General features: G+C 38.9%; 1 protein-coding gene across 3 annotated transcripts in view; it reads left to right on the forward strand.

The window, feature by feature from the left end:
- ADAMTS20 (ADAM metallopeptidase with thrombospondin type 1 motif 20) overlaps window positions 1-27,032 on the forward strand; it is a 310,626-nt gene that overhangs the window by 105,048 nt on the left and 178,546 nt on the right. The window contains exons 3-4 of one of the 3 annotated variants that reach the window (XM_082422520.1): window positions 298-659; window positions 17,600-17,762. In XM_082422520.1, coding sequence (XP_082278646.1) covers window positions 298-659; window positions 17,600-17,762 — 525 coding nt within the window. Of the gene's footprint in view, window positions 1-297; window positions 660-16,254; window positions 17,763-27,032 lie in introns of those variants that run through there. The other 2 variants (XM_082422521.1, XM_082422522.1) reach the window with 2 other exon arrangements.

Below are 27,032 nucleotides of genomic sequence, written 5' to 3' on the forward strand. Positions count from 1 at the left end.
GGGAGGCGAAGAGGGGCGCGAGAAAGAGGTGCTGCTGAGGGCCCTGAGTGTCAGGGTCCCTGCTTGGGGAGGGTGGAGCGAATCGGGGGTGTGGGAAAGCAGGCAGGCACACTCACAGAGCGCACGTGTGTGTGTGTGCGCGCACGCTCGCCAGCGTGTGTTCTTTCGTCGCGCCCCGCCGGGGGTATGGGGACCTGGGGCCTCGGCCCTCTGGCTGGGACGTTTGGTTGAAGAAGTTCGGCGCTGGGGAGCTGGAAACGGGGTAGGGGCTCAACGGCCGTATCGCTGTGGTTGCAGAAGCCTTGGTGAGGACACTGGCCTCCTACGAAGTGGTGACCCCCGCGCGGGTCAATGAGTTCGGCGAAGTGTTCCCAAAGAGCCACCACTTCAGCCGGAGGAAGCGCAGCGCCGAGGCGCTGGAGCCCACGCCGTTCAGGACCCACTACCGAATCCGCGCCTACGGGCAGGTCTTCCAGCTGAACCTGAGCGCCGACGCGGCCTTCCTGGCTGCCGGCTACACAGAGGTGCACTTGGGAGCCCCTGCGCTCCGGGCTGAGGAGCGCCGCACGGCGCCCCCAGACCTGCGCCACTGCTTCTACCGCGGCCAGGTCAATGCTCGGGAGGATCACACAGCCGTCTTCAGCCTTTGTGGAGGCTTGGTAAGCGCCCTCGGGTCCCTTGGCATTTTCTTGGGATCCATCCTTGCTCGTTCAGGGAGCCGGGCATTGGCTTTTGCCGAATGGGCGGTTGGTTGACCCAAGAGATCACAGTGGGCCACCAGAGGGATTAACACCTAGATGAACCCAAGCCAGAGGCCACTCTTTCCTTGCAGTGGGGAGAAGGGTTTGGAGGATCAGCGTGTCTCTCCCTGCTGGGCCAAATTGACCCTTCTGTGCAAAGCTGCGAGAGTGTAAGATGCTGAGCTAGTCAGGGAGGCGGGCAGTGGCTTTCTGCTACACAGGAAGTGTGATTTCCAGCAGGACGACAGGCTCCTTCATTCAGACACACCCATTCTGGACCATCTATTAAGGCAGACTCCCCTGAATTTACTTAAATTCATTCCTTGAGTGAAGAATGATAGAATGAAAAGAGAATGAATATACATAAAATGAAAAGGTTTGAAAAGAAAGAGTTTTTGTGTTTTTTTTTGTTTTTTTTTTGTTTTTTTTTTGCTACTATGGGGTCATTAATCTGTGAAGTACAAGATAGGGAAAAGGTTGAATATGCCAGTTTAAAATGCACTGCACTTAAAAATGTAGAGTGTCTACAAAGATCTGGTGCCAGCAAATGAGAAATGATCATTAGAGTGACAAGAGTAAAACATATGGATTTTGTAAAAACCTCATTGCGGAGAGAGGAAATGAAATAAAATATTGGGTTCTATGTGTTTTATTTGTTTCTCTCCCTCTAAAACAGAGGTTCTAAACGTTTTTTTTTTTTTTTTTTTTTTTTGCCATCAACTTTTCAGCATTCTAGGGGAAACCCAGGACCTCTTCTCAGCATGATTTAAATGTGTAAAATAGCATACATGTTATTTAATTGGCTTCCTTTTAAATACTAACAGTAATCAAAATGTTACAAGTATTAGAATTTGTGGTGTCATAATACATCCTTTATTAATGTGTTAAATAATATCTATTGCGGAGGGGACTACTTACTTCTATACTTCTGTTGTGGCAATGAGAATAAACAATCCAGATAGTTTTGTGTTACATTACATTAGAGTTGAAGTAGCTATTATTTTATTGCTAACAAAGTCACAATGTCTGTGGTTTTACCTACAATCATAATTGAAGGAAATGTTACGTATCAGAGGTTAGGGAAAATAAAGATGTCTTTCTCATCCAAGTTCATGGAACCTCTGGTTGAGAACACTTATGTTAAAACATATATGAACTCACTTCATCATTAACTCCTCTGATAAATACGTGTTCAAGAAGAAACAACTAAGAATTTGGCTACAGGGTTCTTTCCAAGTATTCTAGCTTTTGTTGGGCAAATTTTAGATGAGTTTCAGAACATCAACATTGTTTACTCTTTGATGAAGTAGAAAATTGATAACAGTTCTCTCTAGGCCAAATGTAATACTTCCTTTCAGGGTAATTGATGTAAGATGTCTTCCTGGGTGTGAGTATTGGTCCTTACTAAGTAGATTTGGAACATCTCTTTGTTCTTTTTTCTGCTATTATCTTGATATATATATGCCTTGGACAGTTTTCTTTTTGGCTGTAGCTAAATGTAAAATACAACATCAGAATGGCAGAAACACACTAATATTTACACAGCCATCTACACATCAAAGGAAAGAAAAATATTCTCTTTTCTAGAACCTTTCAAAATGTTTAGTTTGTCTAGAAAATTCTAGATTTACTACCACAAATTTGTCATGGTCAGTATGTTTTCGTCATTTAGTATTTAAGGCATGGAAAAAATTCCAGATGGGAAGCATTATTAGGAGTGATGTTTCTGATCATGTTGACTCATAAGTTATGTGCAGTTCAAATTATTATTCAATATCTCCTTTTTGAAATCAGAAAACAGTTGGAAATGTTTGTTTGTTTGTTTGTTTCCTAAGTATTTGTTTTATTTTATTTATTCATGGCTGTGTTGGGTCTTCATTTCTATGCGAGGGCTTCCTCTAGTTGTGGCAAGCGGGGACCACTCTTCATCGCGGCGTGTGGGCCTCTCACTGTCGCGGCCTCTCTTGTTGCGGAGCACAGGCTCCAGACGCGCATGCTCAGTAGTTGTGGCTCATGGGCCTAGTTGCTCTGCGGCATGTGGGATCTTCCCAGACCAGGGCTCAAACCCGTGTCCTCTGCATTGGCAGGCAGATTCTCAACCACTGCGCAACCAGGGAAGCCCCTGGAAATGTTTTTAAGTCATAATAGGAGTTCATCCTTTCCTGTCACTGTGTCAATTTGGATATAATTGTCTAGTTATAATGCATTATTATGCATTATCATGCATAAGTCCATTTGATTTATGTATGTACTTTGCTTTTGATAGACTTACTAATATTATCAGAGTTTGATTTAACATCAAAAAACATATTTTCATACCTATGTAACTCAGCTTTATCTCCATTTCTCTGTATGTGTAGGGCTGCGTTGAGGACATCAGTCACGGCAGAGATAGAAAGTTTCCCGTAATACAGCACATAGCTAGAGGTACCAGGATCTAAAAATCTTGTAGAAGTATGATCAGGACCAATTATAAGTCTAAATCACTGATGAGATTAGTGACATTTCTTTGATTTTTCTCCCTTGTGATATTAGCACTATAACGGATATTAGCTGTATATTTATGATTGTTTTATTTCTACCTCGACTCTATCCTTAGCACTCTTTAGAATAATAGTTTCATCAAATGGTGGAACTTCTGGTAGGTTTTAGAGTCCATTTATTATTATATCAGATTCCTGTTTTTTAGTCTCAGATTAATCTTTAGATCCAGATAAAGTTGTGTTACCCACAACCTGGACCAGTTGAGTTTTTGCAGATCCTCCTTGATACAATGCCCAAGATGTCAGTAATGCTCACCTCCAGCCCTGCTCCTGCTACTTCCCAACTCATCTTCGTGACTTTGCATGTGTGCGGCTGTGGTGATTCAGCTTTGATTTTTGTCAGTCCATTAAACACTAAAGTTGAGATTTACTGAAGGATTTTTAGAGCCAGTCTTATTGAAGTTCTCTTTTGCTAGTTGCTCTTTGCTTTTAGTTTTGCTTTGAATCATGAATGGATGTTGTACTTAATCAAATGCTTTTCCTGAATATATTGAATGAGTGTGTGACTTCCTCATTTTTTTTCTGCTGATGTCCATTGTCATGGCTGGATTCAAGCAAATGTTGACCATTGATGAAAACTGACCTCATACAGGGCAGTAAAGTGTTCTGAGGCCTCTGTATTGTTTGGGAGGAAGGTGGGGAAATCATACTGTCCTTCAGTTTCTCTAGCCTCCGATGTCCTTTGTGCCTCAGTCTCCTTGCATTTTTTTGGCACCAGCCGCTGAATTCTGGGCCTGAGAACTTGTGGCTTTTCTTTGCTCAGTTGGGGCTCACTGACTCTTTCCTACCTGGGCTCTCTCTGTTGCTGCGTATCCCTCTGAATTCTGGATGCAGCACCTATTTGGCTTCTTGTCTGGCTGATGCATGTGCAGCCTTCAACACAGGGTCACTTAGCTCCTGCTGCAGTGCTCTCTCCACATAAGGTGGTTTGGTGATGCCATTGGTAATCTTCCAGACCCCTCTAAGGCTCTGAGATCCTTCTTGGCATATGAAAGTCTAGGGGGACTTGATTCCTCCCTTCGCCAAACTCTGCCACATCTCTTATTTCAGTGAGTGCATGTGTGTGTGTGTGGGGGCGGGGCTTGTAGAGGTCCCTCCCTTGAGTCCCACATAGCATGCTAAAGCACTTCTCTTGGCAAGTCCTCCTAAACTATGTAACATGCCTTCTGCCTCCAGGGCCTTAAACCCCCAGTGGAGAAGTCAGTGCACATACATCTTCCCAGCCGTATCCTTTGCCTCCATCGTTCTTTTCTTCCTGGAATCCACTAAGTTCCCCTTTCACATCTCATTCATTTGAGCTGTTCCCCTTCCATCTTCCCATTTGAGGTAGCATCTACCTTTCCTTTCTCTGGTGGCTACTGAGGAATGTGACTTTTAAAGGTAGGGAATACAAACCAAGTTACTACTTTCCAAATATCTCTGTACATACAACCCTTTAAAAAAATTGACATCACAACATACTTATGATTTCATTCAGTTGCTAGTGTTGCATTAACCTCAAACATATAAACTAACGTTTTCTTTTAATTTCTACACAGCTCCTTTTTTTTTTTTTAATTAATTAATTAATTTATTTATTTTTGGCTGTGTTGGGTCTTCGTTTCTGTGCGAGGGCTTTCTCTAGTTGCGGCAAGCGGGGGCCAGTCTTCATCGCGGTGCGCGGGCCTCTCACTATCGTGGCCTCTCTTGTTGCGGAACACAGGCTCCAGACGCGCAGGCTCAGTAGTTGTGGCTCACGGGCCTAGTTGCTCCACGGCATGTGGGATCTTCCCAGACCAGGGCTCGAACCCATGTCCCCTGCATTGGCAGGCAGATTCTCAACCACTGCGCCACCAGGGAAGCCCTACACAGCTATTTTTTTCCCCACTTCTAGACGTCTTAGTATTTACGTGTTTTTCTCTTTCACTAAACCACTGAACCATGACTTGTATTGTTTAGTTTTCTAAAGTGTTTTGGGCCCAAGAATCAGAGGGGCTATGAGCCTGCCAGAAATTTTCTTTGTTTCATGTGGGTATAACTTTTGCTTTGCTAATCTTTTCTCCTCTAATTTTTCTTTCTTCTAAGTGTAAGTATTTATCACATAATTCAAACATTTCTGATTATTTATTTTGACATTTCTAAAATCTATATTAGATATGAAAATAGAGCCAAATCATAAAATTACCTATATGTAATATAATGGCTAATCAAACTCTGTTTTTAGTTCATTGATAAAGTCACAGAATATATAGTTATCAGGCATTAATATCTCTAGATTCAACTCTAAACTTTGTTTTCATGGTCATATTATCTATTTTCTCATGATGTTGATACCCTCTTGCCAAAGTAGAGGTCAGTATTCCATAAGTTGTAATATTTGGGGCATATCCTTGTCAGAATGGCATGTGTAAATTGTATAGAGGCTATTCTCAACAACCCCTGTCCCTCTGTCAGCTCTCTTACATTACCTGGTGCGTTTCCTTCTTCCAAAGGCCCTCAGGGACTAACCCGACCGCCTAGACAATTAGCTTCACTGTTTCTTGGTGGGATTTGAATCAATGCAGTCTTTTTGGTTGAAAGAAACAGTTTCCAGATGTCATAAAACCAGACATTGCATCTGGCTTGTACAGTATTCTCACGGAGTAGCTTGCAGTGGCCGTGTGTACTTTTTTGAAGTTTCTCATGTGAACCATTCTGTGGCATGTCAGGCACTAATGCCCTCTGATGACTGATTATTGAGGTGCTGTAGTACCGCCATGTTCAGAAAGGAAATAAATGTATGGAAACTATCAATAGTGTCTTTACTGGTTTTTGTCTTATTGGAAAACTTTATTTTTTAAACTTCCTGTTTGCTCAGAAGTCACACAGCCTCAGGTCATTACACATGCCATTCTGTATTCATATTTTTTTGTTGGAAAATTCATAAGGACCCCTTTTAGTTATTCCTATACTTAGTCAAATACTCAGACAACACTAGGGAGAATTTCTTATGCCTCTACCTTTAACATTTCGAGTGTTAGCCTAGGTCCTCCACAAAGCAGATGGCAAGGTGGGATTAAATGTGCAGAGTTTAATAGGGGAAGTGTCTGTGTTAGAAAAAAGGAGCGAGCAGTGGAGTCTGAAACAGGTGAAGAGAGGATGAAAATGTTGGGTAGAAGCATCCCAGGCTGCCAGGCAGTCTAAGCAAGGTTCAGCAAAGCCCCCCTCAAACCAGATTTGCCTGGGAGAACGGTCCCTTGCCTCCTAAGAATGAATTTCCTCTTCATATCCTTGCCACACTCAGTTACTGGCTGGAGTGGTGCATGGGAGATATGGCTGGGGTACAAGCACAGATGGATCTCAAAGCCTGGAGTGGGGGTCCTTGGTCAATTATGCTCAGCATTCTCAGGGCCACCACATAGTGACACCGGGCACACGTACACACACTCAATGAAAATAGTCTGTTAAATACAGTTAACAGAGGAGTACAAGGAGTGCTGGGTGAACTTTGAGGAAGGAGGGAGTAAGAGTGTTATGAGACCTGGGCTGGAGGAGGCTTCTCAGCTGGACTTTGAGGGATGAATAAACATTTGGGGATGTGAAAATTCAAGGGCTTCTTGTGGGTCTCTGCAGCTGAAGAGTAGGGTGGATTAGGAGGTGAGGGTGAAAGGTAAGGTTGAAGTCAGATTAAGGCCTGGAATGTACTGTGGAGGCATGAAGCCTTAGACTGTAGATAGTGGGTTAGTTTGATGTGTTGGGAGGGGTCTGCCCTTATGCACCACTGTGCCAGGAGCAGGGGAGGCAGTGAGGCACTGAGAAGACCACCACTGCAGTAAGGAAGACCACTGTAAAGGTAGGGAATGGGAGCCGCAGGAAGTAATGTGGTTGCAGTGGCGAGAAGAGTTGGGTCCCTGTGGAAGGTGCACTATGAGACCAGTGGTTCTCAACTGGGGCAGTTTTGTCCCCCGGGGAACATTTGGCAGAGTCTGGGGACACTCGGTTGTCACAGCTGTGCAGGGGGCAAGGGAAGCTACTGGCATCTGGTGGGTAGAGGCTAGGGATGTTGCTAAACATCCAACAGTGCCCAGAATAGCCTCCTACAATGAAGAATTATCAAAATGTCAGTAGTGCTAAAGTTAAGCCACCTTGTAGGAGACCCATTAGAATTTTGGACCAGAAGAGCAGACAACCAAAATGGTTCTAATGACTCTGACTTAAATGACTGAGTGATCCTGTAGCCATTAACCAGGAAAGTTAATAACAGGAGAGGTGGCAAGAAAGAGATACTTATTCTAGAAACATTTGTTTGATTCTATCATAGGTTTACTTTAATCTTCATGATGGTTTGAATTTATATTTACTCTTCTTTTTGTCTAGAATGTCCTTTGCCTTAAACTCCTACTTATCTTTCCAGATCCATCCTGAGCCTTCCTTTCTTTGCCCCATCTTCTCTAGAAAGAGCTGACCAGGTCGTATACATATATCTTTGTTAAGTAATATTGCTTTATAACATTTTGACAATATATCATGAACATCTTTCCATTATCTACCTACAGAGTAGTTCTTTGTCATTTCTTACTGTTTTAAATTTCTAATTGTTATAATGACTTTGGGCTTTATGCCTTCGCAGACATTTTAGTAAGAGGATAGCAGAGGCTGTCCTGAGAACCACGACCTGGACCCCACAAGAACGTGGCCATTTCTTTGACAGTTCTCTCCACTTTTAGTGAGTTCATGTGACTTCAAACATACCTCCGTGCCTACAAAAAAGAGAAATGTTACAGAATTTACTCCTTGTTAGTGATGTTGCTGGGACACTACTATTTATGTAGCTGAGTCATTTGGCTGCATGAATCTCGGGTAGATGAGTCCAGAGTCTGTCTTATTTTCTTGATCCTCATGGGTAGGGACGTGGTAAGAGAGCAATGTCTTTTTAGGCGAGTATCAGCAATGTTGCCTCTGGAAACATTTATACTGGAGATCTGGAATTGCCCTGTGGAATGGGGAATAAAGAATGCTACTAGAGGAGAGAAGACTCTCTTTTCAAAAACTTTGCAATGAATCTTCTGCTTTAGGCTTCTGCGGCCAATTACATATTCTTCATATCATCGATTCATTCGTTCAATGTGTGCTTATGTATAATACGCTATTTCCTAGGTATGATCAGTGGTGTTATAATGAGGAGCTGTCAGGGGAAAAAATCTTTTGCATTGAACAGAGTACCCCAAAATAAAGATGAATCTCAGAGTTAATCTTCATGATCTTTTATTACATAACACTTACACTCTGCTTAGGGTAAAAAGGGTAGCTGTAACATTTGTGTTTTTAGTGGAGACTTTTCCATCCTATATCAAAATATACTCACTTTCAAAACAGTTACTGACATCATTTTAACACACATTGTCTTTCTAAGGAAGTTAGGTAGATAGAATTATTTGTTTTGTTTTATAAGTCATGGAACTGAGGTTTGAGATATGAAGTGGCTTGCCCAAGATTCCATGAGTGCAGACCCAGGACTCATAGTCAGGCTTTCTTATTACAAATAGCATCAAACTGATTCTAATATGACTTATGATTAAAGATTGAGAAACTAAACATTTTAGTCTTCATGGTAGTAATTACCAGTGATTCAGGCCTTAAATGAAAATCCAACTTTATTAATAGTTGAGAGCAATCTGTTACTAAAATAAATTCTCAGTATTGGCTCTAATTAATTGCCTTGTTTAATAGTACCTTTATTTTGAACAAGTTCTATAGCTGCCAGTGCTAATGTGATAACTGTAACTGATTTGGGAGAAGAGTCCAAATGGTTTACATTTTGTGCTTGTTGTTTTTACCCTTTAATAAAATCTGAGAGTACATTATTATTTGTGGCTATAATACATGTGTTTGCCATGTATTTAGGGAAAAAATATATGAACGAATGTCAAAATACTGATATAAGAACATTTTGGAAAAACTATTGTATAAAAATTCTCTAAACATAAAAATTTTGACCTATGAGAGTAAATTGGAACCAGTTGCATAATCACTTGCTGCCTTGGCAAATAGAAGATCATTGCTTCAAGTAATTGGGAACCCCTTGCCCAAGTGAAAACTAGTTATGCTACTTTTAATAGTCATCAAAAGAAAGGCTTTGGAATTTGATTGGCATTTCTCATGAATCAAATTGCAGTGCCCCTCCGCAGATAGGCAGGTTGCTAAAAATATGGCATGATCTAAATATAATTCTATGAACCACCTGTTTTATTAAGTCCTCCGATGCCTTACGAGGTTCCTTTCCAAGTTGAAAAAAAAAATTAAGTGCTTCCTTAGGAGCCTTTAGGCAAAGCTCTAATATTTTTATTTTTTGAAGAGAAAGTCCTCTGCAGTGGGGTGGCTTATAGAAAAATTGCTGGAAGCAAAATGTTTTTAAGTCCTCCATTGATAAATACGGGCAAACCCCTTTGAGGACAAATTATTTTTTCTTGAAGTTACTCTTTTAAGCATAAGGTTTTGTTGAAGAAAAGGCCTCTGAGTTATAAAGGCAGTATTATTAGCAGGCTAGAGTGTTCTAGCATGACTAAAGTAAGTGCTGATGGACTCGATACAACTATATTCATCTTTCACATGAGAGTGCCGGTTGGACCCATGTGTGGGTTTATTGGAACATTATCATAGAAGTACCCCATAGTCAGATTTTCATCCAAAAGGTATATAAAAAAAGTTTCCCAAACAATACTGTAAATATCCGTACCTTGAAGTGTGTGACATTTTTCAAAATACTTTTGGGATGAGTAACAAGCTGCCTAATTCCTATTTGTATCTTTTACCAGGATGCTATCACATTTCTTCTGCTCAACATGCTTTTTAAAAAAGGTAGAAAGTGATTTTTTCCCATGGGTCCATTTACTCAGGTTTCAAAAGTAGTCTTTGTTACCTCTAAGTATAGTTAATTATTTTTTCTGGGAACGCAAAGAGAGCTGGAATTTTGGTATGTATTGAAAATAAGTGATTTGTAGTTATATTTGGAAAATAAGCACTGGTAGAATGAATGAAATATGCTAGAGTATAGTATACTAGAAAAGTATCTAAGAAATAGATGAATTCTTTATAAATTCTTCTATTTTACAGACTAGAATTTCAGTATATCTGATGGAATTTCCTTAATCTTTAGGCCTTTTAAAAATGTGTAATCCTAATATACTAGTACATTATGTAACCAAGAGCACCTACACATTTTACTTTTCAGCATTAAAAGAAAACAAAATCATGTAACTATAGCTCAGACAAGTCCCTAAACTATTGTAACTTAAGAATATTAGAGGAAAAAAAAAAAAGGATTACTAAAGGGTATATGGGGGGAAAATCAGGTACTTTACCATGTTACAAAAATGTTTATTTCGGGCTTCCCTGGTGGCGCAGTGGTTAAGAATCTGCCTGCCAATGCAGGGGACATGGGCTTGAGCCCTGGTCCGGGAAGATCCCACATGCCGCGGAGCAACTAAGCCCGTGAGCCACAACTACTGAAGCCCGTGTGCCTAGAGCCCGGGCTCCGCAACAAGAGAAACCACGGCAATGAGAAACCAGCGCACCGCAACGAAGAGTAGCCCCCGCTCGCCGCAACTAGAGAAAGCCCGCGTGCAGCAACGAAGACCCAACGCAGCCAAAAATAAAATAAATAGATAAATTTATTTAAAAAAATGTTTATTTCTACAGATATGTGTTGAGTGCCTGCTATGTCTCAGGCAATGTTTTAGGTTTAGGAACTGTAAAAATAGTAAAGGCTTTGGTACCTTTAAGGAGAGGTTGATGTGGTAATAATTATGAATGTAAAGAAGAATTTATGACTATAATTGCCCTAATCATTTAAACAACTTGCAGTGACTGTTCAGTTAAAATAGTGATTTACATATGCTCTTCACAATGGAATTTAAAGCAACAATTTCAAAGTTATTATCCCTAAATAATTTAAAGATAATTAAGAAATAAAAATGAAGCCTCATTCACTAAAACTGTGCTTATCATAGCATCCATAATTTAGTTATTCATTTCTGAATTGCTTTTTCACAGAAATATGCTTTTCTAAGTGGAAACTTGCCAAGTTTTACATGTAGGTAAATGTACATTTGTGTATTCGGAGGCGTGATGAGTGCTTTTCAGTGTCATGCATAATGAGAGCAGCCTGCCCCTACCTGCTGAGCTTCTGCTGCATATCCCCTTGTTGGCAAAGTTTCAGCCTCACTGTTCTCTGTCACTTGAACCTGCCAAGCTTTTCCCCGTCACTGGGCTTTTCAGTCACCGCTCTTCTGTTTGCAGTGTTCTCCCAGAGTTTTCCATGGCTACCCCCTCGTTATTCTAGCCTCAGCCTAGAGTGCCTCCCCCCACCCTCTGGGATTCTCTGTCTCCTTGCCTTATTTTATTTTCTTTATGGTACTTCTTACCACCAGGCATATTACATCTTTATTATCTGTCTTTTTCCATATAAGTATGAATTCTTTGAAGGCAGGGATTTCGTCATGCTCACCTCTGTATCTCTAGCCCCTAGAACTCTGCCTGCTCATTAAATATTTGTCAGCTGTCCTGTAGGGTTTATCAGAATTGGTGTATGATCACTAGCACAGTGCATTGGGTTAAGGCACGAACTGTGGAGCCAGCCTAACTGGGCTCACATCTTGGTCCTGTCACTTACGAGGTGTAAGACTTGGACAAGGTACTTAACCTCACTGTTCCTCATTCGTCTCACCTGTAAAGTGGGGATAATAATAACTTACCTCAGTTATTATTAGATGGAAATAAATTATAAGTGTATATGAATGATGCCTGCTGTATAGATCCGAGTTAGCTATTGAAATTATAATAAATGCCTACCCTCGATGATTCAGCCTCACCAAACTAGAGAAAGAGATTTATCGATCAGAGCTGACCATTCGAGGGATTCTTTCCACTCTCTTGACTACCAGTGGGTGCAAGTTCTTTCTGTTTCATCCCTTACTGTCTTGGCAGCTGCACAAAGATATTATTGAATCTTCTGAAGTTACTGCTTTTACTCTCCTTCCTCCTCCCATTTCGCGTCAAACCTGTTGATAATTCACCAATGGAGCCCTTCTCAGAATGTTTTCAAGTGCCTAAGATAAATGACAAAATAAACCAATTTTACTGAAACACAGTTATCAGGATATTAAAAAGTTATGTAAAATTTTACCTATTACCACATTAAATAAGATCTAATGGCAGATCTAATAACACAGTTGTTGAGCATAAACAATATTTTGAGACCTCAAACATCTTCATGTGATGAAAATATCTGCTCTCCACTGGCAACATCACTGGGATTTGTTTGCCTACATTCACAGTTGAAGAAAATTCTAACTTTCAGTTACAGGTTCACGGTAATAAAAATGCAATTTTCTTCTCACCTGCTTAGGGACTCTTTTTATTATAACATCCCTACATTCAAGAGTTCATATTCTAGCTCCAACTTGCGTGTCCAGATTTGTCCTACTTCTGCTCAACATAAGCTGAGTTTACAAAAAGTAGGAAATAATCTCTTCCTTGGTGTAACAGATATTTACTGTGTACCACGCTGGCTGTGAGTCAGATACTGTATAAGGCAATGTAAATTCAGGGCTAGGTCTGTTCCTGTATGAAGCCTGTCTGATGAGGGAGAACAGTTATACATAGCAAACGAATATATAAATACAACATCGTAAGTGCTCTGAAGAAATCAAACAGTAGTAAACTCTAAAAAAGTAATATATTTTCAGGATTAAGGGTAGGGATGCGATTACCTAGTTAGCTGGTAAAGGAAAAACTTTCTGGGTAGTTGCTATTTGAAGCTGAGACTTGAACGATGAGATGGAGTCCACCAGGCACAGGACTGTGGCAGGAATATGAGGTGAAGGGTGGGAATTGGGAACAGAATATATGAAGTACCTGAAGTGAAAAGGACGCTATACCTCGTCCATCCTGAATCCATCTGCTTTCTCCCACCTCTACCTGTACTGTTTCTAATGAATCCTTCTAGCATTTCTTTAGTAGCAACCAGTCAAATAGAAATATTTAGTTTTCTTTCCTTCCTTTATTACACAAATGGTAGTATACTATACATCCTGTTTTACAGTTTTATATTTTGGTATAATAATTGTATTGGAGGTCTTTCCATATCACTACATAAAATGTTTATTCTTTTTTGTCTATAACCACAAGATATTCCATTATATGGTTATAGCATAGTTTATGTAAATATACTTTAACAATGGACTTTTGAATTGGTTCCAATATTTCGCTGTTAAAAACAGTGCTGTAGTTAGTAACCTTAATTATGTTAGCTCAACATGTGTGGAAATGTACAGTACCTGTAGGATAAATTTTCCAAAGGGGAATTGCTGTGTTAAAGAACAAACACATTTGTAATTGCAATAGATATTGCTAAATGCTTTGCATTGTGATTGCACTAATTTACATTTTCAACAGCTGTGTATCAGAGTGCCCGTTTTTCCACAGACACATTTTTTTTTTTAAATAAATTTATTTATTTATTTTTGGCTACTTTGGTTCTTTGTTGCTGTACCCGGCTTTCTCTAGTTGCGGAGAGCGGGGGCTACTCTTTGTTGCGGTACGTGGGCTTCTCATTGCAGTGGCTTCTCTTGTTGTGGAGCACGGGCTCTAGGCGCGCAGGCTCAGTAGTTGTGGCTCACGGGCTCTAGAGCTCAGTAGTTGGGGCGCACAGGCTTAGTTGCCCTGTGGCATGTGGGATCTTCCTGGACCAGGGCTTGAACCCATGTCCCCTGCACTGGCAGGCGGATTCTTAACCATTGCGCCACCAGGGAAGCCCCCACAGACACATTTGAAGTATGCTATAAAACTTTTAGAATTTTGCCAGTCTCATAGGTGAAAATGGTTTCTCAGTTTAGTATTAATTTCTGTTCTTCCTGAGTGAAGTTTAACATTTTTTTTAATGGGTTTTGAGTCATGGTTAGAATGACCTTCCCTAGTCCAAAGTTAAAGGGGTATTCTCTCATGTTACCTTCTAGTGCTGTTACAGTTTTATTTCAAAAGTTTACATCACTGACCCTTTGGAATTTATTCTGTGTGGGATGTATCCAAATTATTTTGTCCAGATGTCTGCCCACATGTCACAATCTATTTATTAAATATACTCTTTCTTCATTGATTTGAGATGCAGTCTATGTACTAATAATACTAAGTCCTATGGTTTAGGATTTATTGCTTGCCTTTCTTTTCAGTTCATTGGTCCGTTGGTCTCCTCATATGCCAGCATTGGAGTATTTAACTAATGTGGCTTTATAATATTTTAATATCTTGTAGTCTTAGTCCCACCTCACTGTTTTCTTATAATTATCTTGGTTATTTCTTTTTTCTGTATGTACTTTGGAAGCAGTTTACTTGTTAAAAAATCTGTTGATATTTTTTTGAGATCTTGTTATATTGAGGAACATGGCAAGTGGTTTCTAAGTTCTCTTCCTTTGTTCTCCAGTAGGCCTTTGACATTTTACAGGAATCTGACAATTTTGTTTTATTCCTGTGTATTTTCTCACTGAATTCACTTAGTTTTTATAGTAGTTTTTCAGTTAGTTCTTATTTGTTAAGGTATACACTGATGTTACCTATGAAGATGAAAGTTTTAACTCTTCCTTTCCAATTTTATGTTTCTAATCTTTTATCTAATTCTGTTGTCTAGGACAGGTGATAATGGGCATCCTTATATTCCTGATCTAAGTGGGAATGCCTTGCATGTATCTTTGTTATGCATGATACTGTCCTTGGGCTGTGACAGAGTTTATCTTGTTAAGGGAGCATCTACCTATTTATATTTTATTGATGTTTTTAAGATCAAGAATGTTTGGTGATTTTTTTCAAAAGGCATGTGACTTTTTTTCCATTTGTGTAAGTGGTTATGATGAATTAAGATTTCCAATATTGAGCCATAGTTACATTCTTATGATAAACTCCATCTCGTCATGTATTTTTCACACATTACTGACTTTTGTTTGTTAATACAGTTTCGGACTTTTAGCTTGATATTCATATGTGAACTTGTCCTGTATCTGTTTTGTTTTTCTGGGTTGTTTTGTTTTGTGCTGTCTTTACCAGGCTTTGCTATATGTTTGCACTAGCTTCATAAAAATAACTTGGATTTTTTTCCATTTTTGGGAACAGTTCAAATAACAATGGAATTATCTGCTCTTTCAAGGTTTGGTGGAATTCCTCTATGAAATCATCAAGGCCAGGAGTTTTTGTGATGTAACTCTGACATCTTTTTCTATTGTTTGGTAGAAAAGGGGTCTGTTTGGATTTTTAACATTTCTGGAGTCATTTTGGTAAATAATATTTTCCCAGAAAATTATCTCTATCATAAGTTCTCCCTCTCACTGTCTGTTTTTCTACTTTCCTCAGGCATTCGCATCTTGTAATCTTTCTCTTCCAACAGCTATACCATCACTGTCACCATAATTCAGGTTTTGTTACCTCTCTTCTGGGCTATAGCCTCTATCTTATAACTGCTAGTATTCTCCCATACAGTGTCACTAGATTAAATTCCATGTCTTACAGTCTTATTCATTCCTTTAATATATGTTATCCAATATCCGCTATGTGGTAGGCATGACAGGCATGCAGAGAAGAATACAGGCAAAGCTCTACTCTCATGGACTTATATTTTAGTGGATGGTATCAGACAAGAAACAAATATAAATAATAATCTATCAGGTAGTGATAAGCATTATGGAGAAAAATGAAACTGGATAGTGGGGATAGACATAGGAGGCTGGGTAACATTTTTTTTTTTTAACATCTTTATTGGAGTATAACTGCTTTACAATGGTGTGTTAGTTTCTGCTTTATAACAAAGTGAATCAGTTATACATATATATATGTCCCCATATCTCTTCCCTCTTGCGTCTCCCTCCCTCCCAACCCCCATCCCACCCCTCTAGGTGGTCACAAAGCACAGAGCTGATCTCCCTGTGCTATGCGGTTGCTTCCCACTAGCTATCTATTTTACATTTGGTAGTGTATATATTCCATACCACTCTCTCACTTTGTCACATCTTACCCTTCCCCCTCCCCGTATCCTCAAGTCCATTCTCTAGTAGGTCTGTGTCTTTATTCCTGTCTTGCCACTAGGTTCTTCATGACCTTTTTTTTAAATAGGGTCATGAATGTTGAGTGGGGACCTGAAACAAGTGATAGTGGGAGCGAGCAGGGAAAAGTGCTTGAGGCAGGTTTAGAAAGTGCAAAGGTCCTGAGGTGAGAGAATATTTGTCATGTTTGAGGAATAGCAAAGACATCAGGAATGGAGCTGTAGAATGAGCCAAGGTAGAATGGGAGAAGATGAAGTCAGAACTGTTGGTCATCTGTGTGCTTGGAGGGACCGGGTGGTGCAAAGGGGTGGGCAGATCACGCAGGACATTGTGGACCATGGTAAGGAATTTGAATCTTACTGAATGACGTGAAAAGTCATGTTACTTTTTTGTTTTTGTTTGTTTTTTGAATTGAGAGCAACGTGATCTAGACTTAAAAATTACTGTGACTCCTCTGTAGAGACAATAGAGGGCTATTGATTTAGTTCAGAAAGGAGAGAAAGTTAGTTAGGTTAGATCATGGATATAGTGATAAAATTTGGGAGAAGTGGTTAGATTTCAGTTATACCTTGAAGGTTGAGCCATTTACATTTGCAGATGAATTGAATGTGGGATTTGAGAGAGACCCATCCTTGGTTTCTCTCTCAGGATTTTTGTCCTAAGCTATCTGAATAATACCGTTGCCATTTACTGAAAGAGGGAACATTGAAGAAATAGCAGGTTTGGACTGAAAAGAAAGAGTTTGGCTTTGGACATGTTGAGGTTGAGAATGCTACTAGGAAGTGTCAAAAAGCAAGTTGGATGTTGGATTCTGGAATTCAGGAGACAGGTCTTTGAGAAAACTCTTCAATGGCTCTCCATTGCTTACAAATTCTAAATTGCTAGCGTCACATTCAAGATCTTTCATCTGACCCCAGCCTTCCTTTTAAGTCTTGTCTCACTCTATTACCTTACATAGACCAAGCCAAAGAGGCTTTCTTACTTCTAGAATGTGCTAAGCTTTTGGCCATTTTAATGCCTTTGCCTACGCTATTCTTTATACCTGGAATACCTGTCATTTCACCTTGGTTTATTGGAATATTATCCAGTCTCCATGACTTTATACATAAGAGGGAGAAGTGAGCCAGGAAAGAAACATTATGTTTAGTTGATGGCATTTAGTGAATGAACCCCTGGCTGTCTTGTTTCTGTGCTCTCACTTTAACCTGTGGCACAGCGTGCTTTCTCTGCTTAGTGACAGAAGAAAATTAATTTTTATTTTCTTTATTTCCAGATGGGAACATTTAAAGCACATGATGGTGAATATTTCTTAGAACCTATAATGAAGGCAGATGGGAGTGAACATGAAGATGATCATAACAAGCCACATCTTATATACAGACAGGAATTAAAGAAGAACTATTTTCCGCAGTCTCACAAGCCTTGTGAAGTTTCAGGTAAACTATGAAGTAAAACTCTTTACGGTAAAAATATGACACTATTTAAATCTTTTTCAGGTTAGAATTTACATATTTTCCTTAAATATTGATATATATGATATTTTAAATAAATTTTCTTGACCTGTAAGGATCCATTAGAAATTATCTGTAGGCAATTTTGTTGTAGACTAAATTTGAATCCAAAAATGTATTCAGTAGAGTTGACCCTTGAACAGCATGGTGGATAGGGGCACTGACGCCCGCACAGTTGAAAATACATGTATAACTTTACAGTCAGCCCTCCTTATATTCAGTTCTCCATCCATGGATTCAAACAACCATGATTGTGTAGTACTGTAGTACAAATTTAGTGAAAAAAACTCACATGAGTGGACCTGTGCAATTCTAACCCGTGTTGTTCAAGGGTCCACGGTATACGAGATTTGTAGCAAAGAATCAGAAAACTTTTATTTCAGTCTGTTAGTCACAGTAGTATGATTTTTCTCAGCAGAATTTTACATGATTAAAAAAAACTGAACCTAAGTAACAATAACATGTTGCTCGATTTTGCATGCTTTTAAATTTGCATGAAGGAAGCATTGCAGATCGTCTTCTGGGACTTTTTTGCTTAGCATTGTTTCTGAGGTTCATCCACGTGGGTACATGTAGCAGCTGTTCATTTTCATTGATGAGTATATCACAGTTCACATATCCATTTTCCTGTTGATAAGCTTTTGGGTTATTTGCAGTTTTTTGCTATTATAAACAATGCTGCTGTGAAATTTTTTGTCCTCATCTCCTGTGTTTGAGTTTTTCCAAAGTATACACATAGATACTAGAGAACTACACGTTGTTTTGCAAAGTGGTTTTTATCAGTTTATATTTTCAGCAATGTATGAGAGAGATGTATTTTTTTTCATTATTTCCTATAAAATTCAGACTAATGATTTATCATAGATTAGAATCTAGGAATTGCCAGTTTCTGTAAAGTGTAAGTCTGTTGCTAGTAGAATACTTGTACATTGCGTAGAAGTTGTATTAAGAGTTGTGTCCATATATGTACATGAATCTTCACTATATCATTTTGTCACTCTGTCACTCTATGAAGAATGGAGAAAAGAACCTGCAGTTATCATCAAAGTACAAAATCTAAACAAAAGAGTGGGATTAGAAAGGATTTATTTGAGATTGTAGGTGTCCATAAACTATAGTTCCAAACACTGCGATGCCATCTGTTTTGGGATATAATGATATGTAGGCCTTTGAAGGTTTTCCCTGGGAATGCACTTCTTAACCTTTGCTATTATAAGAGTGCCATTTTGGAGTGGTTCTCACTGTGTCTAAGGCCGTGTTTTAAATCTATTGACACAATAGATGCCTTTCTTATGCTTTTAATATGAGCATAAGGGTTTCATTTTTGTGGCTTCAAAGAAAACACAAATGGGTACAGCTCCACAATAGAACTCTACAGAAGGCAGCTTATGCTTGTTCTGATCTACCATTCAGGAGCAGCTTGTTTAATGAATTGTTTAGCTTCTTAAGAAGAAAGCCACCAAGTAGACACTCTGAATGCATAAATGTTTCACATAATGATATGCAAGGTTTTGCATTCACAATCAGTGTTCATTATCAGAAAGAGAATGGTTCAAGAAAAGCCAGGCCCTTTTGTTTAAAAAAACAAAAAACTTATACTAAGTTAGATTTATTATAAAGCTACAAATAACAAGCAAGTAGAAAGCTATGGGATTTACTTTTAATCGTGATATTATTTCCCACAACATTTATCTACTCAAATGTTAAAAGTAGTATCATTCTTTTCGGTTCTTAAATTACCTACATTTTTAGGTATAATTAACATGCATATTTTTAATCACTAAAAAAGGCAATCAATTAGTGGCCTAAATACTTAGCTGTTAATCATCATCTTGTTAGTAAAAATGGAGAGTTATAAATGTAATTAGTAAAATGTTATCAAAGGCTTTTTTCCTCTTCCCCAGTTCACACATTGTTGTTCAGAAATACTTGCAGAATCTTACATATTCTAAAGGTAAACCTTCATTCAGGAGAATTCTTCAAATAGGTAGGCCTAAAGATTTAGCGTGTGAACCAAAAGGATTAATTGGAAAAGGAAAGGTCATTTCCCCCCATATTTCTATTGATTTTAATTCATTACAACCCTAAAATGTTGTAATTCATAGTGACTTCAGCCTTGATGAATTAGATTAGGTTGTTTTTAACATCAGATTTCACCACATGCCTTGAGGCCATACGAATTATATTTGGTAGCCAAACCTAAGCCATTGTGGATGCCAGGTTCCCAGGTAGACATCAGGCTTAGTCTAAGTAAAATCCTGTGGAAATAGCAAAACAAGCCCATAAAACCCATGAAATGAACACACAACCACATAGTAACAAAATTAAAACCCAAGGGAGAGGGAAGCCCTGAAAAGCCTGACGGGATGAAAATAAACCTCTGGATTCTGTTAAGTGTGGTTCTGCTGTTGTTTATCCCCCAAGGCGGATCAGAGCGGGTCTGTGTTCTTCAGGGGACCCGGTGAGCCTTGCTCCCTTTCTCCCATTGCAAATTTATTCACTGAGTCCTTAATATATATAAAGGAGGGAACTGGGTAAGACTTGAGTGCTTCTCTTCATTTAGGTTCTCCAAGCCCAATGGGTACAAATGAACACAAAAACAGAAAAATTGCAAAACTGAGCAAAGGCTGCCCTACCTGTGTTAGGAGCAGATCAAGTGGCTGAGCAACAAAAACTGCCCTGGGTGTCACCAAGGAGGTGGCATTTAAACCATTTAATCTTCACTGTGAAGGATTTATCGGTATGGTCTAAGGAAAAAAAAAAAAAAAAGAAAGGAGGATGGGCTTATATTAAAACATCTGCGGGATTAGTTTTAGTTAAGTATGCTAAGAAGATAGACATAGAGATAACTGCCTTTGAAAGAAGAGTTTATTACTTACAGTCCCCAAGAGATGGGGACATGCCCCCCTGGGTCTCATGGAGAAGCACCCAGCTTGGTCAGGAGGCGAAGGAGGGAGGGAAAAGCATGGGCAAAGGCTTTGTTTCTGCAGTGATGGGAAGTTGTTACACAGGGTGTCTCCTGTTGGGCAGGAAGTGAAACATTGATCACAATTTGTGGTTTGCGATCGGAAGGTTCGTAATACGGTTTCAGTGTGCTTGTTGAAAGCTGGACTGTGGGGGACATATAAACAATTTTGGCTGTTAGTTTGGTCCTGTGATTAATGCCATCTCATCAGTTACAAAAACTACAGCAGTTGGTTAGGACAGACCTCTAGATAAGGGGGAATAATATTTGTGTCTTCAGCGTCCTGATGTGTGTGAAGAAGGGTGTAGGAGGTAAGGGAAGATGAGGCCGTGAAGGCACACAGGCCGACTGGAAAGGACTCAAAGGGTCTTGTAGGCTATTCCATGAGCCCTGGGGAAATGAAGAACTTCCAACACAGACACATCCTCTCTTATAACGTATTACTCAGCTGGCAGATTATTTTTAAAGATAACTTTGGATTTGAATAAGAAGAGACTGAAGGCAGAAAGACCGAATCCAAGAAAGCAGCTATCTTGTCAACAAAGGACGTGTCAAACAAGTAAAGTGCACATAAAGAATAAATTAAAGATGATTTCCTTAAAGCATTTCCCTCAATTTTGATGATATAGTAAAGGTTTTTTTTTTTTTTTGTGAGTGATCAATTTGGATATTTCTGTGAATGTGTGAGAATTGTCTTCTTAATAAAATTATATTTAGATACAGATTATTTCCCTTTCCTTTAAAGATAATTAATCAGCATGTGTTTGGGGAAACCCAGAGGTCTTTAGTGTCAGCAGAAGCCACGGTTCACTTAGTGAGCTGGGAGTCAGGGAACAGAGTTCTACTTCTGGCTCTCTAACTGACTTTGAGACCTTAACCTCTCTGGGTCTTAACCTAGAGTAGGTAGTGAATGGCTAATGAATTTAATGGTTCCTACTTAAGTCATGTTTAGGAGTTTCTATCTTAGGTACCTCACAGATACAGGAACGCAGTTACCAGAAATGAGTGAAGTGAGGTGTCATTAGGACGTTGAGGTGTCCTTAGGGCAGTGGAATAGACACACTTCTTGCAAAAGGTGCATTGGAAGTGTGGGACCATTATTACCAGATCCTTTGTATCTTACGGAGAAGCTGAAAATCTAAGATTTTTTTTAAGTGGGGGAAAAAGAAACATGAGAGCTGAATATGGCCTGTTGGCTGCCAGTTTGCAATCTTTTAATGATTTCTAAGGTTCCTGACATTTATTACATTTTATAAATTTGTGGGTAGAGAAGGAGGTACCATTAATCTAGGAAGAGAGGATTGTAAATATGGCCATGACCATGGCCAATATTTTGAACTAATAACTTGTTAATGGTATTTTTAAGAGTCAGCTCAAGCTTCTAAATATTTATAGAAATGACTATAGAGATGTCACTCATTTGCCCACCCTTTATTAAAACTACTCTCTCAAAGATCTCTTATGAGCTTCTACTGGCCAAAAGCAGTCATCTCTCTCAGGCTTACTGTTACATCATTTGGGGGGATTATTTCTCACTCTTGATCAACTTTGGCTTCTCTGACACACTTTGCGTCCATCTTTGCTGCTTTTCTTTCTTACCTTTCTTCCCATTTCAGTTCCTGGTTGTTGTTACTTTACCATCTTCTAAGTTAAACATTTTTTAAAAGTGCTCTTCTTGGCCACCAGTTTACACCATTTCTTATATGGTCTGTGATTTTTTTGTACTTCTCTAATTTTAACTACTGACTTAAATTTTAGAGAACTTAAAAATGTTTATATTCAGCTTGTCTTGAGATGAAATCTCAGGTTTACAATTGCCTGATGCCGATGTTTTCTTGGATGTCCCAGCGGCATCTTTAGACTCAATACATCTAAATCCGAAGCCATTCTCTCTTCTATCTCGCTCTTCGCCTGCACCCCCAAAAGAAGCCTTTATTCTTTTGGTGTCCAAATTTATGTCTAAATCAAGCACATGCTATAGTGGAAATTTAACAAGTATTGCTTTTTAAAGCCTTACTCAATTAACTAGAAAAGACTGATTTATATTTGAATAACAAATTATTTGCCTCACCCACTCAGGTTTTCCTGTTTTGCTTTATTTGTTCATCAGTATTCTAAAGTGCGTGAAAGTAGTTTATTATTTACCTAAGTGGTTATTCTTCAGTCTTACTGTACTAGTAATGTTCTTAAGTTAAATTTCATCCCAAACCGAAGAAAAACCCTAAACTGTGAAATTTGACCTATTAAGATTTTGAGACTGAATGCTATGGAATAGAAGATACATATATATGGTTCTGTGCTTTTCAAAGCACTCTTCATAGTCATATGTCACTGATCCTTAGAGTAATTCTGAGCTATAATCATCCTCAACTTATGCATGTTTTCTGTGAAGGGAAGACCTTGTGGTGCTGTGACAATTGTTTGTTCCACACGTACAGGTTTATTTTATTAGCTGACCTGTTTTGCCAGTTGTGTGCTCTGCTTTGCCATAATTGTGAAATGTGCGTGTGTTTAAGAATGCATTCCAAAGAGAAGAATCAGTCAGCTATACTTGATGCTTATTTTGTGTTGCATTATTAGGCCTGTGGCAATTCCCAGAGCTCTGAAGTCCTATTTTATTTGTGAAGTCTTGTATTGTCTAGTTTTACTTATAGTGAAGTTTATGATTCCCACATTGGGCGAATTTTGTGAAATGGGCTAATGAGGAAGGGAACCAGAAGGTATGTTTATCCAGTCTGTCAGGTGTATTTTGAAATGTATATATCATGATAGGTAACTGAAATCCTCTATATTTTAACTGTGGTAACAATAGTTCTTTCCAGGAAGGACTACCCGAAAACTACATACTCTTTAGAATTAAACGGTTTTTAAAAATCTTCCTTTCTCTGTATTGGGATTACATATTTCATACTATATCCTTAAACTGGAGAATGTCTTGCTGGTAGAAATAATGATTCTTTCTTCTAGTTTTGAAGCATAGTTTTTTTTTTTCTTGATGTTGTTTCTGTACTAGCTTGGGAATGAATAGGGAGAATTGTGAATCTTGAGGTAGAAGAGAAACTATTATAGTTATAACCCCTGATTGGAGAGTAAGCTGCATCAGAGTCTTAAATATAATAGTGCCAAACCACTTCTCATATTTCTGTTAAGACTTGATTACATCTCACTGTAAAATTTGAGCTTCTTGTTTGTTGCTAGGAATCCTGATGTCAACTTGTTCTGGTTCATGTGTTCATGAAATCTACTGTTGAGGTGGGAATGAGATTATTAATCCTTCTTTGAAATGTACTGTGCGTGTGTGTTTCTCTTCCACCTCCATTAAGCACTTTTCCGTCTTTGCTTTAGATTGGTCTCCTTGTTGTTTTGAAACTCCTTGTAGGGATTTTAGTCACTTTGCAACTTGGTAAAGTTTCTATGTGTTTTAACTTGACAGTAATATAAGCCTCACTGCTAGAATTGGATACATCTCCATTTTCCCTTTCTTACAGCAGTGCTTGTTCTTCAGTGATCTGTCTACCACCTTGTATTTTCTTTGGCTTCTTTCATACTTAATCACATGTTCTTTAAGAAGTTTTCTCCTTAATGTTTCCTCTACAATGAGATGTGTCTCCTCAAATTTTTTAAAAAAAATCCCTTTGCTCTAAGTAGAAGTTTATTTAGATGCTCTTCACTTACAGAGATAAAAATGTGAATGGAGTCATTAGTTTTTAGCTCTTTTACTAATTGTATCTTATTACAGGTTCTTGCTTTACTAAAAATTGCTATTCATTTTACTTATAATTAGCATCTTATTCATTCTCCTGTGGTTAATGTACCTACTCACGATTTTGTAAGACTAAGAACATAGGCTTTTGAATGTCCCATAGAAAGTCTCACAATTTAGGGGCTACTCTATTTATTCTGCACATAATTAACACTGTCTTGCATTGTTTTAAAATTTCTTATGTGCTCTGTTATCCTACCTCTCAGTTTTAAGATTCTTTGTTTATGCTACTTAAAGTAAAAGGTTACATTTTATTTCCTTATTTACATTCCTCACAGCAACTAATACTATTGAAATATGTTATGCATATAATAAATGCTGTGTAAATAGTTGAGGAATTGTTAGTACTAAAATAACCGCTTACAGGTAGGCATGTAAGATGAGGTTCATTCAGAAGATGATTTGGGGCCTCATAGAAAGAGAACCTAACTCAGATATGGAAGTCATAGAAGCTTACTGGAGAAAATAACTCATTATCTGAGACTCAAAAGAAGAGTAGGGATTAGTCAGGGAGAGAGTGAGAAGTATTTCATATGGAAGCAACAGCATGTATAAACACCTGGAGATGAGGCAGTACTAGAACCATGTGGGAACTAAAAGTAATTAGTAAAAACTGTGGGATGCCAGGAGATGGTGAGATGACCTGATGCTGGGGAGGTCAGCAGGGGAAAGCTCGTGAAGGTCAGTGTAAGCCTGTATTAGGTGTTTGGGCTTTAACTCAGCACCCATCCAGTAGATATTGGGAGTCGTCTCCGCCAGTAGTTCAAACAAAGTTCCTGGTATAGGGTCTGATTATTTTGTTTGACCTTACTTGGCCTGAGTTAATTGCTGTTATTGGAGACAGAGCTGTAATCAGCCACACCCACCCTGCTGGTGGGGTCAGATCACTGTAGCTGGAACTATAGACTAAGTGGATAGACAGGGATAGATACCCGAAGAGAAACTGGGGACTATTGTAAGAAGTTAGGTGAATAAATGCTGGGTAGAGAAAACCATAACACGCAGAAACACAGGATGGACAGTTGTGATACTGGGGTTAGAAAAATTGTGTTTGAAGTGCTTTTGAGCACTGCAAAAGGAGATGCCGGCAATTGATAAGTACAGAATGAAGGGGTTATTTCTGACATTAATAGGTTAGTAGCTGAACTTCATGTTGAAAGACATGGAATGGGTAGAGGACTGAGTTATTAATAGCTAAAATACAGGCTATGGTACAAGAAAGAGAACTGGTAATATTATTCTTAGTGTAAGACTGTCCAGAATTTTCAGTTAACTCATTTTTTCCACTGTCAGAAAATTCAATAATTTCACATATATTCTAGCAAACTTGGATTATCTGACCACACCTCTGTTTTTTATTTTGGGGTTGGAGAGAATGCAAATAGAAAGACTAAGCTAATATCCAGGTTGTGACTTTCAAAATTTGTGCAACAAGAAAATAGAAGAAATTTCTGAATTCTTTATCTTTTACTGTAGTAGTATATCCACTGCTAGCCCTAGAGAACTCGGTTTATATTTCAGCTGGAAAGAGAAAATGTATGGTGTAGGGTCAATAAATAAAAAGCCTGCCCTTTCTGTTTCCCATCTCGTGGTGTGCCAGGAGAAGAAAGTACAATGAAAAAGCAAGAAGAGTGTAGTGGTGACGTGTGTGTGGGCAGGTTTTCCCTGCTCCACGTTCTGGGGTGGGGTTGAATTTAATAAGTGGAGAAGAAGGCGACTGCTAAGAGGAGACTCTGGTCCTTGTTCTACAGCAATCACTCTGGAGGATGAGGTCTCAATTTTACCCTACACATGGGTTTGTTTATTCATTTGTTCATTCATTTATAAAATATTTATTGAGTACCTCCTTCACTGAAGCTGCAAAGGTTCTGGGGCTGCATAACACGCACCATGACCAGCCTGTACAAGTACAGTTGCTGTGAGGGAGGGGGAGACGGTAGTAGGAGATGAAGTCAGCATGGTAGTGGGAGGCTAGATCCTATAGTTGTAGGTGGATCCAGGTTGTGGGGCCTGAAGATTAAACAAAGGGCAGGGGGGCTTCTTTAAGAAAAATAATAGAGAAATTATGAATATAAAATTTCTAGGGTTCCTTCAAGGTCTTTGAAAGGGACTTTGTAAGTGAGAGATCAGAAGTTAACCTGTTTTAGGTTCATGGTGAACCCACCTCAACCCATAGAACATTGTAAGTCACAGTAATGGCTTTGGCTATAACTTTAACACTGGAAACCATTGTAGGAATTTGAACATAGGAGTGACCTGATCAGCCTACATTTTAAAGGGATCACTCAGATTGTTGTAAGGAATGCTGTGAGGCTAGCAGAAGGGCAGAAGCAAAGAGGGTTAGAGGCTATTGCAGTAATCATGTTGATAAATGATGTCTTGAATTAGGGTGATAGCTATGAAGTTAGTGAGAAGTGGCCACATACTCTGTACCTTTTATTTAATTTATTAATTAATTTATTTATTA

Source organism: Balaenoptera physalus, assembly GCF_965194825.1.
Source record: "Balaenoptera physalus genome assembly, chromosome: 13".
Classification (NCBI taxonomy): domain Eukaryota; kingdom Metazoa; phylum Chordata; class Mammalia; order Artiodactyla; family Balaenopteridae; genus Balaenoptera; species Balaenoptera physalus.